This window comes from Erpetoichthys calabaricus, chromosome 6, assembly GCF_900747795.2.
Source record: "Erpetoichthys calabaricus chromosome 6, fErpCal1.3, whole genome shotgun sequence".
In the NCBI taxonomy this organism is placed as follows: Eukaryota; Metazoa; Chordata; class Cladistia; order Polypteriformes; family Polypteridae; genus Erpetoichthys; species Erpetoichthys calabaricus.
In genome coordinates this window covers 149,779,280-149,791,502 of record NC_041399.2, presented here as the reverse complement: position 1 = coordinate 149,791,502, position 12,223 = coordinate 149,779,280, and the positions used below count along the sequence as shown (strand labels likewise).

At 38.1% G+C, this 12,223-nt stretch overlaps 2 protein-coding genes across 2 annotated transcripts in view; one reads left to right on the top strand and one right to left on the bottom strand.

Annotated features, from left to right (window-relative positions):
* wrnip1 (WRN helicase interacting protein 1) overlaps window positions 1-4,771 on the top strand; it is a 54,899-nt gene extending 50,128 nt beyond the window's left edge. Inside the window, exon 7 of the mRNA XM_028803990.2 lies at window positions 4,092-4,771. Within this exon, the coding sequence (XP_028659823.2) occupies window positions 4,092-4,373 (282 nt within the window). The 3' untranslated portion in view covers window positions 4,374-4,771. The remainder of the gene's footprint in view (window positions 1-4,091) is intronic.
* Window positions 4,772-11,135: 6,364 nt separating this feature from the next.
* Window positions 11,136-12,223, bottom strand: part of LOC114653590 (leukocyte elastase inhibitor-like) — a 31,947-nt gene continuing 30,859 nt past the window's right edge. Inside the window, exon 7 of the mRNA XM_028803987.2 lies at window positions 11,136-11,762. Coding sequence (XP_028659820.1) covers window positions 11,358-11,762 — 405 coding nt within the window. The 3' untranslated portion in view covers window positions 11,136-11,357. The remainder of the gene's footprint in view (window positions 11,763-12,223) is intronic.

Here is a 12,223-nt window from a genome sequence, read left to right as displayed (position 1 = left end):
ACAGTGGATGGGAGCATGGAGCCGAACCGGCATCGTCACAGGGAAAGGGTCTGAGTACTTCTAGAAGTATGAGATTTCAGTTTTGAGTTTTGATAAATTTGCAAACCTTTCTGAAAGATGTTTGTCATTACAGGTTATTGAGTGTGGATTGATAGATAAAAATTGCAAATGTATCCATTTAAAATGATATCTACAATACCGTAAAATGTTCAGAAAGTGAAGAGGTCTGAAAACTGTTTTTAATCCACTGTTTATCCAACAACGAAGGCTAAATGCAGTAGTAAACTTCTTATGTTCTCCTTAAATGTTCTTTTGTTGCTCATTAGCTGTACTGTTCACTGAGAAGTTTTGTATAAAGATTGAATTTTTAAGACTACCTGGGTAAAGCCAGCTGACAGATAAAGACAAACCATATACTGAAACTGCAAGATACAAGTCTTAGTGTTTCTCATTTTTGTTATCTTGTTAATAAGAGGCCCTGTCTAATTAAGTATGTGATTTTATTATTTATTCAGTATTTGTAAATGTAGTATCATTTCATTTTCTATTAATGTTTCTTAATAGACCATTAATGGAAAGGATGATTTAACAGTCTAGTTATGAACAGCCACCAGATGGCACTGTTTCCATTAAATGACTATGCAGGCCCAGTATAATTGGCAAAATAACATGAATGCTATTTAAATTTCACTTACTGGGTCTCTTTAGCATTAGAAGGTTTAAATGTGTGTCCAACCATGTGCAACCAAAACATAAGCAAATGTGATGGTGAGAACTGTAACAGCAATAACAACATTTATTTATATAGTACATTTTCATATAAATGAAGTGCTCAAAGAACTCTAGTTTTAGAGAGTGCAAACTGTTAATTAAAGTATATAAGTATAATTTATTTATATAAAATAGTACAATTTTTGTTACATTTTCCTACTTCCTACTTTTGCCTTGCACCAAAAACTGCTAGGACAGGCTGCAGCTTTTCTGTGAACCAGAATAGGATTAAGTGAATCGGCAAACAAAGCTGAAAGCTTTTGCAATCCACTATAATTCCATCCATCCATCCATTACCCAACCCGCTATATTCTAACTACAGGGTCACGGGGGAGGGGGGGAGAAGGGGTCTGCTGGAGCCAATCCCGGCCAACACAGAGCACAAGGCAGGAAACAAACCCCGGGCAGGGCGCCAGCCCACCTCACACACACACACACATGGGACAATTTAGGACACTGTAATTCCTTTTTCAGAATTTACTAGCATCCAACATTGATCAAATTGATTAAAACTGAAACACAATTTATTACTTTATTCTTTATTAGAATGCGGTTTTGTTTTCTAGCTGTAGGACATAAAAAAAGGAATGAGCTTGCATGTGTTTTTCAATAAATCATCTCTCAAATCTCCTCCCCAGCACCCTTCAGTACTTCATACAGTCAGTTTTTGTCCTTTTTTGTGTATTCACTTATATACTTTCATCTCTATTTTTATCAGCATTAGCATATGTGCACATGTCCATGTTGAAGTCTGCAGAGCAACATTATTGAAGTGCCATAGAAATGAGCGGTTTGCTAGGTATCCATGAAATACAACAAATACATTATAGTGGATTAATTGGGTTAAAATTTTTAGACGGTATAAGAAATGCAAATTATTGAAATTAAAAAGGCAAAGATTTACAGGCATCTTGCCGCACAGTGGAGTTTTACATCAAAAATCACTCTTCTGACAGCAAGAAAACTGTAAATGTGCTAATAATTGCAACAATGTTGACTATAAAGCATTATGGTGGGCTTCCTCACAGCTTCTGAGAGTTGAGTCTAAATGCTGGCCTGGTCACTTTGATGGCATTTATGTGAGATTTATTAACCCAGTTATTGACAGAAATCTGGCTTCTAAAATATCAGTGGTCTCTGAGAAGCCTGGTTAACAGATGCACATTTCTGTGCAAGTAACTCTGTTGGTTGGAGATGTAAACCCTTTAATAAGGTTACAGTTAGATTTTTGTAGTCTGCACATGTCCACTCTGCACTCTGTTCGCCTGCTTAGCTTCGCACATATTTCCAGCAGCCACAGGTAGAATCGTCCCACAAGATAAATTTCTTGAGACAAATGTTGGGCTGACCATATTATTACTTCTCCTGTTTGAAATAATTTGTCTCAGTATTTCAGAAATTGCTAATTTCTTAGGAACAATGCTGGGGGTAAGAAGTAAGGTGCATTATTTAGTCAGATAATTTTTTAAGTAACAAGAAACCTAACACAGTACCTATTTTATTGAAGGAAAAACACCAGAATAGAGTATACTGCATGCAATCCACTAGCAGAATCATATTAATAAAATGTCACTTTTCATCCAGCTGCTTGCTAAAGTTATGTTGAAACAGTGTGATTGGGTGACGCAGTGGCCAGTGTTCACACTGCGAATCTTTGTTATTTACTGCACATGAAGTATTAAATGTATTTAATGAATACAAGGAAATTATCAGAGGCTCCATGTTTGTTTTCAAATTTAACATGGCTAAAGATATTAATGGGTGGCACGGTGGTGCAGTGTAGCGCTGCAGCCTCACAGTTGGGAGACCTGGGGACCTGGGTTCGCTTCCCGGGTCCTCCCTGCGTGGAGTTTGCATGTTCTTCCCGTGTCTGCGTGGGTTTCCTCCGGGTGCTCCAGTTTCCTCCCACAGTCCAAAGACATGCAAGTTAGGTGGATTGGCGATTCTAAATTGGCCCTAGTGTATGCTTGGTGTGTGGGTGTGTTTGTGTATGTCCTGCGGTGGGTTGGCACCCTGCCCGGGATTGGTTCCTGCCTTGTGCCCTGTGTTGGCTGGGATTGGCTCCAGCAGACCCCCGTGACCCTGTGTTCGGATTCAGCGGGTTGGATAATGGATGGATGGATGAAGATATTAACTCTCTTTTTTTGGGGGGGGGGGGGGGGGGGCAGTTTAATAACATTTGAGCGTCTAGGAAAGGGACAACTCCAGAGGCGTACTTGCCCATGTAAAAGCAGATTTGTGAAAGAACCAGCTAGGTTTCTGCCTTAATTGGTGTCACGCATGTGCGCCTAGTGACCAACTTACTGGCTTAACAGAAGTAAGCATTATCACTCCAGGATGTAAGGGGTCACTTACTGTAGTTCCTTTTCTCCCACCTGATTTTCCAAGAAAACACTTGGTGAGGGCACATAACCCCACCCATGATGTCCAGAGCAGACCCTTCCAATCGTGACTCTGTAAAACCAGACAGTCCTGGAAAGAGATATTACATTTTGTACCTGGATATCAGCACAGACAGAGCTCCTGTGAGATTTCTCCTTAATTCCTTGCTGGAAATCCTATTGTTGGGATACCAAAGTCATCTTTTAAATTGTGCCCCTGTGCACTTCCTTTCATTTGTTTGTTCATTAAACAGGGTCATCCTGTTGGCACGCCAGTTCTCACTGGTGATTATTCATGGCTCGTTGCACCAGCCACACTGGGTAACTTGCCTTATCCTGGTTTTATGTGTGCATGTAAACACACAGTGTTTAGAGTTTGCACATTCTCCTTCTGGTACTCCATTATTGTCTTGCATCCCAAAGACATAGTGTACTTGTTAGGTTCATTGTTGACTGGGTGAGTGTGGGTATGTGTGTGTGTGTGTGTGCACATGTTTAATAATGGACTGATGCCTCATGCAGGGGTTGTTCTAGCCATTCATCAAGTGCTCCCCATAAATCTAAACCTGGATTAAATGAATTCAGTAAATGGATGGATGGATGAATGAGCTATGGAGGTTATGGATGTAAAAAGGGAATGTAAACATATGGGACTATAGCTGTTGTTTGAGACATTCTGTTTAAGTCTACATAAAAAAGAATCTAAAAGAGAGAACAGGATCATCACCATCAGGACCCTACCATGAAAAAATTATTTTTTGCATTTTCTGTTATGAAAATTGTTGCTTCAGATTAGTTTGCTAATGCAATTCTAGTATCAAATACTATATATATAATTGCATTTTGGTCTTGCCTATTTGGTATTTCTCATGTTGATTCAGAGAAATCACTTTTTTTTCTTTTTTTATAAACTTGATCTTCATTTGATTTAACTTGCAGGTGCTCTTAGCTCAGTGTGCTGTCTACTTAGCCAGAGCCCCAAAATCTATCGAAGTATACAGCGCTTACAACAGAGTGAAGGAATGCCTGAAGAGTCACAAAGGACCCCTGCCTCCTGTTCCCCTGCACCTTCGCAATGCACCAACAAAACTCATGAAGAGTCTTGGCTATGCCAAGGGTTACAAATACAATCCTTCTTTCACAGAGCCTGTAGAGCAGGATTATCTACCAGAAGAAATGAAAGGTACCAATTTCTTCCAAAGGAAACCAAATAACTTTTAGGGCAGCACCCTTTAAATGCAAATCATATTTTTCATTTGCACTGCACCCTTTCCTTTCTGTCTTTGTTCTTCTGTGAAGAGCTAAAGAGTTAGAAGAGCACTTTGAATTTAAATCAACAGGCTGTCTTTGCTAAGTCTACCAAACAACCAATAAACGAGCAGAAGATCCTTGTAAGCTAATGAAGTTTGTCAGAATATGGCATTTTCAGTCTCTACTGCCTGTTCACCTTGGATATTTAAAAAGCCACTGTGATTGCAGATGTGAATTATAGTTCATTTATGAACAGCTAATTTTATGAAGAATAAACTCCTGTACAGCTTTGAATTTTTGGTTGTTTTGTATGTCTTTCTTATTTTATATGTTAAAAAAACAAAAAATAAACAATTTAAAATTAAAAATATGAATGTTCCATAATTATTCATTGCACATAATATTTGTTCTTAATCATATATTTTCTGTTTGGCCATATGGAAAATGGTTTTAATATTTTTCTGAATCTGTGATGTATTGGTGGATTTCTTTTTTTTTTTGCAACTGTAGTCCGCACCATGAAATCTATAACGTGCAGGAAGAATGAACATTTCAGATAATCTTTTGGTTGGTCACAAATAGAGAAATGTGTGACACATGATTAAAGGCAACATGTACCTTGGTGAATACTGTAGGGTATGATTTAGATTTTAGTTTCAGTTTCAATTCTGATTGTGATTCTTGGTTCCAATTCTAATATGGTTTTAAAAAAAAAATGGTAGGAACATTACAATAACAAAAAACTGTCAATTCTCTTTGAAGAGTTCTATTTAAGGTGATTTTAAAATGTGCAAACTACCTGCTGAACATTTCCACAAAGATAGTATACACTGTTTGCTGGCTGTGAGAGCCAAGCTCTATAGCTACAGTCAAAGTGGGTGGTTGAGAAGAATCAGAAAACAGGTAACTGGACTGTACCGAAAGCTAATTCTTCCAGACCATTTGTTCCATCCATTATTATGAATTACCTTTGAATTCATCAGACTATTCACCATGAAACATGCTGCATCTTTGTTTTCACAGAAATGTGGCCCCAATGCAACATTTCTGACTGAGCTATTCAGGTTGATGGGTTGACTGGCATCCAAGTGGGCAGTCAATACATAAACAATGAATGGTCAGCAAACACCACAGTCTCACAGCACTATTAATCGCTGAAGGAATTCAAGGTCATACATTCAGTTTACCAACGGAATTCATGTCTGCATTGGTCCTTTCACTGCTAATAATAACCAGGGGCCTCATGTATAACACCATGCGTAGAATTCACACTAAAACATGGCGTACACACAAGTGGAAATGTGCATACACACAAAAAAATTCAGATGCACAAAACCATGTGTAAGCCCATTTCCATGCACTTCTGCTCCATAAATCCCAGTCAGCGTGAAATATATCTGCCGCCCCTCCCTGACTCCTCCCAGAATTACACCCCTTTGAGTATGCAAATCAATATATATATAGCCCCTTACCTTCAGCATTTTATGAAAAGACATCAAAAGCCACGGGGGGAAAAGAATTTCAGTGAATATGAAGTGTAGGCAAGTAAAAACGTACTATTCTTGGATTAAGCAGTGGTATAAACAACAAAAGGAAGTTGATAGAGTAAAACAGAGTGGCAGAGACTCTCAAAAGTTTAAGTTCAGAAAGTCTCACAGTGCCCAAAATAAAAAAGAAGTGGTCAGATATCAAAGTCACTATGAAAAGGCAAGTCATAGCCCACCATCTGAGTGTCATATGGAAGCATATTAGGGTACAGAGAAAAGAAAAAAAAAAATAGGGACACTGCAAAGAAAAAAGGTCAAAATGTCGACTTTAATCTCAATTTCCACTTTAATCTCGTTTATTTTGTCATTAAAGTAGAATATCGTAAACTTCATCTTAAAATTGAAGTTTAATTTACTAGAGTTTCTCAAATCCCATCGTAAGTAGCACATTAAATGCTTCATATTCTGTGTTTTATGTGCGTGAATCACTATGTGCTTCTTAAATGGGCTCTTTTGTAGACGAGAGCGCACAGACACTGATCTCCACACAGAATACATTATATTCATGATATTACAGCTCTCTGAACATTTTAGAATACTAAGATGCATACTTAATATAACTTTCATGATGACACATATTAAACATGGGGGCACAGCAATAGCAATGAGCTGGTACACGTCCAGGGATGGTTCCTGCTTCCTGTGGCACGCGCATCCCTTGCTGAAATAATTTATTACAGCAGTGATTTGTCCATCAAACGTATCAACCCATAATTCCTGTCCTTCCCTTTTCTTTCTCCACATAACCAATCACCACACAACAAGCTCTGTAATAAATGTCAAACCAGCTGTAAGCGTAGAACGGCAAATCTTCAAAACTTTTAAGGAACATTAAAAAAATCTTCGTAATACATGTTTAATAATTCCATTCATTTATCCATCAAGGGTCACGCCAGTCTCAGCAAGCAAACATCACGAAGCAGAACTAATCCTTGGACGGGACACCAACTCATTGCTACCACTTTTTTTTTCCCCTGACAGCACAGGAACAAAAACAGCTGAGTGTTTGGGGGAACATTTGAAAAGTTGGCACCCCTACATTATAGTATAGAATTAGCAGACCTGGCCCAGGTGTCCTTTAGAGAGATAGTGTACACCCATAATGTGGCATGGGAGGAGACTCCAGAGCAGACAGGTTGAGGTAAGTGACTTACGGTCACAAGGTAAAGGGTGCACACTTTCCGAGGGCATCAACCCCAGAATTGGAAGTGTTACGTTTGAATACACAATGGGTGGTCTGAAAATTTTAAGTACACCTTATGAGAAGGTTTTAGGAGTCGTAGTGGATTCGACACCATCAACTGCCAGACAGTTGTTCAGAAGCGAATTAAGAAGGCTAACAGAATGTTAAGTTATATAACACAGTGTGTGGTGTACAAGTCCAAGGAGGTTATGTTCAAGCTTTATGATGCACTTGTGAGGCCTCATCTGGAGTATTGTGTACAGATTTGGTCTCCAGGCTACAAAAAGGACATAGCAGTACTAGAAAAGGTCCAGAGAAGTGCGCCTACAGGGTGAATTATGAAGAAAGGTTAAAAGAGCGGAGCCTTTTCAGTTTAAGTAAAAGAAGATGAAGAGGAAATATGATTGAAGTGTTTAAAATTATGAAGGAAATTAAGTCGATTGAGACTGTTACTTTAAAATTAGTTCATCAAGAACATGAGGACACGGTTGGAAACTTGTTTAGGGGAAATTTCGCACAAACATTACAAAATTTGTCTTTAAACAGAGAAGCACAAACACATGGAATAAGCTACCAAGTATTGTAGACAGTAGGACTTTAGAGACTTTAAAACTAGACTTGAGCTTATTTTTAAAGAATTAAGTGGATAGAACTGGCAATCTTTGTTCGGTTGGAAGGCCTCCTCTTCTTGTCTACATTGTTCTGATGTTCAATAAAATTCTTGCTTGCATGTTTCACCAAAATGTCAGATGTCGGAACTTTCCAAAAATATGATAAACTAGTTTGATACATAATAAAATATGATTTTATATATTTTATCATTAGCAGCACATATGGCATGTGTTTTGTTTTTTTTTATATTTTCATCTGTGCCACATGAGATCTAGTGCCTTATCTCTCAGATATTAAGTTTAGCATTACAGTTATTCAAGCCAGAAGTTCTTATGTTTGTTTGGGGAGTTGCATTTTTTAATATATATAATATTGTCATCAATCAAGAACAAAACAGAAGTCAAGATGAAATGTTGGGGTGCCAAGTTGGCCACCCTATTTACTCCCATATTCAAGACAATATTCCTTTTTCTCAACAGTGCACTATAGTTGCTCAGGATGTGATTACTTTGTGTATTTATTTTTATTTGGAGTCTATCAAACTTTTAATCTGGCCAATTTCAATTCATTTTGAAGTATGTGTTTTATTATATATGAAGGGTTTTGGTTCTTTGTTTAATTTTTTTACACTTCGGTTATATCTAACTTTTGTTAGACTCCATCCATATAAATGCTTGATTGCAAAGCATGAAAAGAGCTATAAACAGCTGCCTGTTTTATTTGAAGTCAAATGTCTGTTTATATGGAAGTCAGTCTATTGAAAGTGAGTGCAATTCCTTTTTTTTTAACACATTATGTATACATAGAAATACAATGAGGATTATATTTTATATCAATTGACTACAGACTCTTGTTAACCAAATGCTCAGAATTATTTATTTATTTAAGTTTGCATCTTTTCCTTTAAAGAAATCAACAGAAATTTGGTTTTCAGGAGAAGAAAAATCAAGTGTGCCACTTCAGAGTCTAGTGGTGTCTCCTTTGCCAGAAAAAGTCACATAAGCATTTCTTGTGACTGTCACTTGCTGACATTAACTAGGACGAGGCTTTTCCGCACATTTCCATTAAAGTACTTCAGTAGGATTTTGACTCGGATGTTCTAAATCACTCACATTTCTGTGCAGTAATTGTTCTGTTTTTACTTTCAGGTCCAGCTTTCTGATACACTTGTCCTTGTGTTCTGATTTAGCAGAGTTTAATATAATGGAATTAGTAATTCTCACTTGGTAAGCTGCTTAGCAACTGAAGGGCAGAACAACAGTCTCGAAATAAAACTGTTCCTTTACTACAGACACTACTTTTAAAGGCAAGTTTTTAACTGTGCTAACCAAAATATAAGGAATTATGGCAAACACATTTCAACTTTGACTCCTCTATCTAGAACATGCTATTTCAGAGGTCTGAAATGATCTCTAATAATCTTTATTCACATGTAATTTTATTTTTAGGAGCAGAAAATTCGTTCTGTTCTCCTCAGTGGATCACATATATGTATTCTGTTTCTGACGATTGACACGAATACCCTGACTTTTGGCTCTGGAGCTTTTTTCACTTATTAGGCAGTGTTTACTTGTGTGGCCTGTTTTTCAGTTAGGCAGCCAGCAAAATTAAATATTTTTAAGTTAGAGCTGTTGTGCTGCACTTCAGAACAGGTAATCCACCTGAAGTTAAGCATATTTGTCCTCCATCAGTACTTGGATGGGAGACCAATCAGGAAAGCTGGGGTTGCTGCTGGAAGAGGTGGTGGTGAGGGGGCACTGTATCTGTGGTCTATATGTGAATCGCAATGTCCCAACGCAGTGACGAGGACCCTGTGTCCTATCTCTCTGTTTTCATTAAAGACTCAAGGGCATCTTTCGAAAAGAGTGGGGTATTTCCTGATATTCCTTGTTAAATTATCTATCATGGCCTCCTAATCATCCACTGTTCTTTATTGGCTAGCTATCTCTCTCACCCCTTCACCACCTGACCGCTAATCAATAATAAGCAGTTGCATCATCAAGGTGGATGCAACACATTGGTGGTAGTTGAAGTGGCTCCCATCCATCTATGTAAAGTGCTTTGAGTAGTTAGAAAAGTGCCACATAGATATAATTGCAGCTATTCTTATAATAATAAACATAATTATGAGGGAATGAGAAGATCTATAGACCAGCAGGACATTTTTGTATGTTGTTATGTTTTGTAGCAAGTTAAAACCAAGTGATATACAGCAGACTCTTTATCTCAATTTCTTCTTCTTTCATCTGCTCCCATTTAGGGGTTGCCACTACGAAACATCTTTCTCTTTGTCCCTCTAATAAACTCATTTCTGATCCTGCTTACCCTCGTTACTCAGAGTGAAAATCGCAGCATCTTCAACTCTGCCACTTTCAACCCTGCCTACTGCCTTTTCGTCAGCGCCACCGTCTTCAAACCATACAACATAGCTGATCTCACTACCATGTTATAGACCCTCCCTTTCCCTCTTGCTGGTACTCTTCTATCACATATCACTCCTGCCACTCTTCTTCACTCAGCCTTCACTCTCTTCTTCACCTCCCTGCAGCACTGTCTGTTGCCCGGATCAGTTGGGGTGGGTTGCATTATGAAGGGCATGCAGCATAAAACCTGTGCCAAATGAAACATGCAGATGAGACCATTTAACTGGGCTACAGTATTTACATCTTATTTTCCAATGCACAGTAGCTCCTGTATTTTGTGTCTTTTTTCCATTGTCAGGCCCTTATTGTAGTAATGGAATATGCAACGTTGAAACACATGAATCCTACATTAATATTTATGACATGATCCAATATTAGAAATTCATTTTAACTGACTGCATGACAAAAACATTATTTGTGATATGTTGTACCACTCCTCGAAATCCTTTTCCTGCTCCTAGACGACACGGTTGTAATAGGTGCTACCCTAGAGCTGCAGCAAAAAAGAAATAAATGATCAACAGCATGAGTGACCAAAACTACTGACCTACTAGCCACACAACAGTTACAGCACACACCAACAAAAGCAAAATGAACAACTGGAAATAAGTTACTGTAAATACTGTAAAATGTACATAACAAATCTATCAAATATTTACAAAAATCCCCGCTGTGGCGCACCACCCACACTCACTGATTACAATGCAAAACACTCCACGAATGTAACACAAATAAAAATTACTGTAAAGGATCAACAGAGGAAAAAAAAGTCCTTTAAATATCCATCAGTAGAATTACCTTTTAGGCTTCTCCCCTTTTAGCTTTTATTGGTCCTCTGGGTCAGGTGCTCCTTTCCAGGTAGTCCACAGGTTTCCAATACCTATTCAGATTCTTTATGATTTACAGTAATGGTGAAAAGGTACAACAAGACAATGATGCTAAACTCACATGACAACTGTTAACAATGTTAGAAATTTAGAAAATTTATTTTCAAGTAGACTCCACATTTGTAGGTAATCATGAATTTAATATCATTATCCATTCTGTACAGTCACATGCACAGATTAACACATTTTAAAACATGTCAAATCCAAAACAATTAATTCTGAAATCAAGTCAAAAATTATATAATTCAATTTTTAATGAATAAAACACACAGACCAAACTTCTAGGTCTGGAAAAGCTTCCTTCATGGAGAACTATATCTGCCAAAAAACAGAATGTTTTTACTCAGGTTATGCTGAATAAAAAACAAAAATGGATGATCAGCTTTAAAATGCTCTTCTTGAAACATGCAAAATGCAATAATGCCAGCAGTGGCCGCTGCTGCTTCAGTGCCCTCCTCGTTCACCTCAACAAAGGACTTGTGCAAAACCTGTGACAGGAACAGGCCAGGGCCTCCACTCATCCCTGACAAGTCAGCTCTGCTGCCATCAAAGATATCCACCATGCCCATATTTTCAAGAATAGAATTTAATTCATAATCATCTTCCAGTTTGAATTTGGGAAGGTGGACATGAACATCTGTGCGTGTGTTCATGTTTTGTCTCTTTGTCCATTCTTGGAGTTTTTCCAATGTCAGCCCTTGCTCAAGCTATCAAACACAAACACAGTAGAGACACAGTAATTTATTAAGTCATTTAGACATATTTTAAGCAGATAACAACAAATAGAAAATTTAAGAAGCCCACGACAAGTGTGCCCTCGATTGTAGGCTGGTGCTTTGAGCTGCTTTGGACTTCTCTGTTAAGTGGAGGAGACAATGTCTTGGGGTCATACTCATGAGTGAGGGTAGACCTAATCATCAGACTTGTCAATGAATTAGTGCAGTGGGAGCAGTTTTGCAGACATTGACCGTGGTGGTGAAGCAGGAACCAAGGCCTCAGTGAAGCTTTCAGTTTATTGTTCAGTGCACATCCTACTCCTCATCCCCACCTACGGTTATAAGGTATATGAAGTGACCACACTAATGTGATCGCAAGTACAAGAAGCTGATATCAGGTACCTGCACAGGGTTGCAGCAGTCACTCTGTTACAGAAGGAGAAACATGGCAA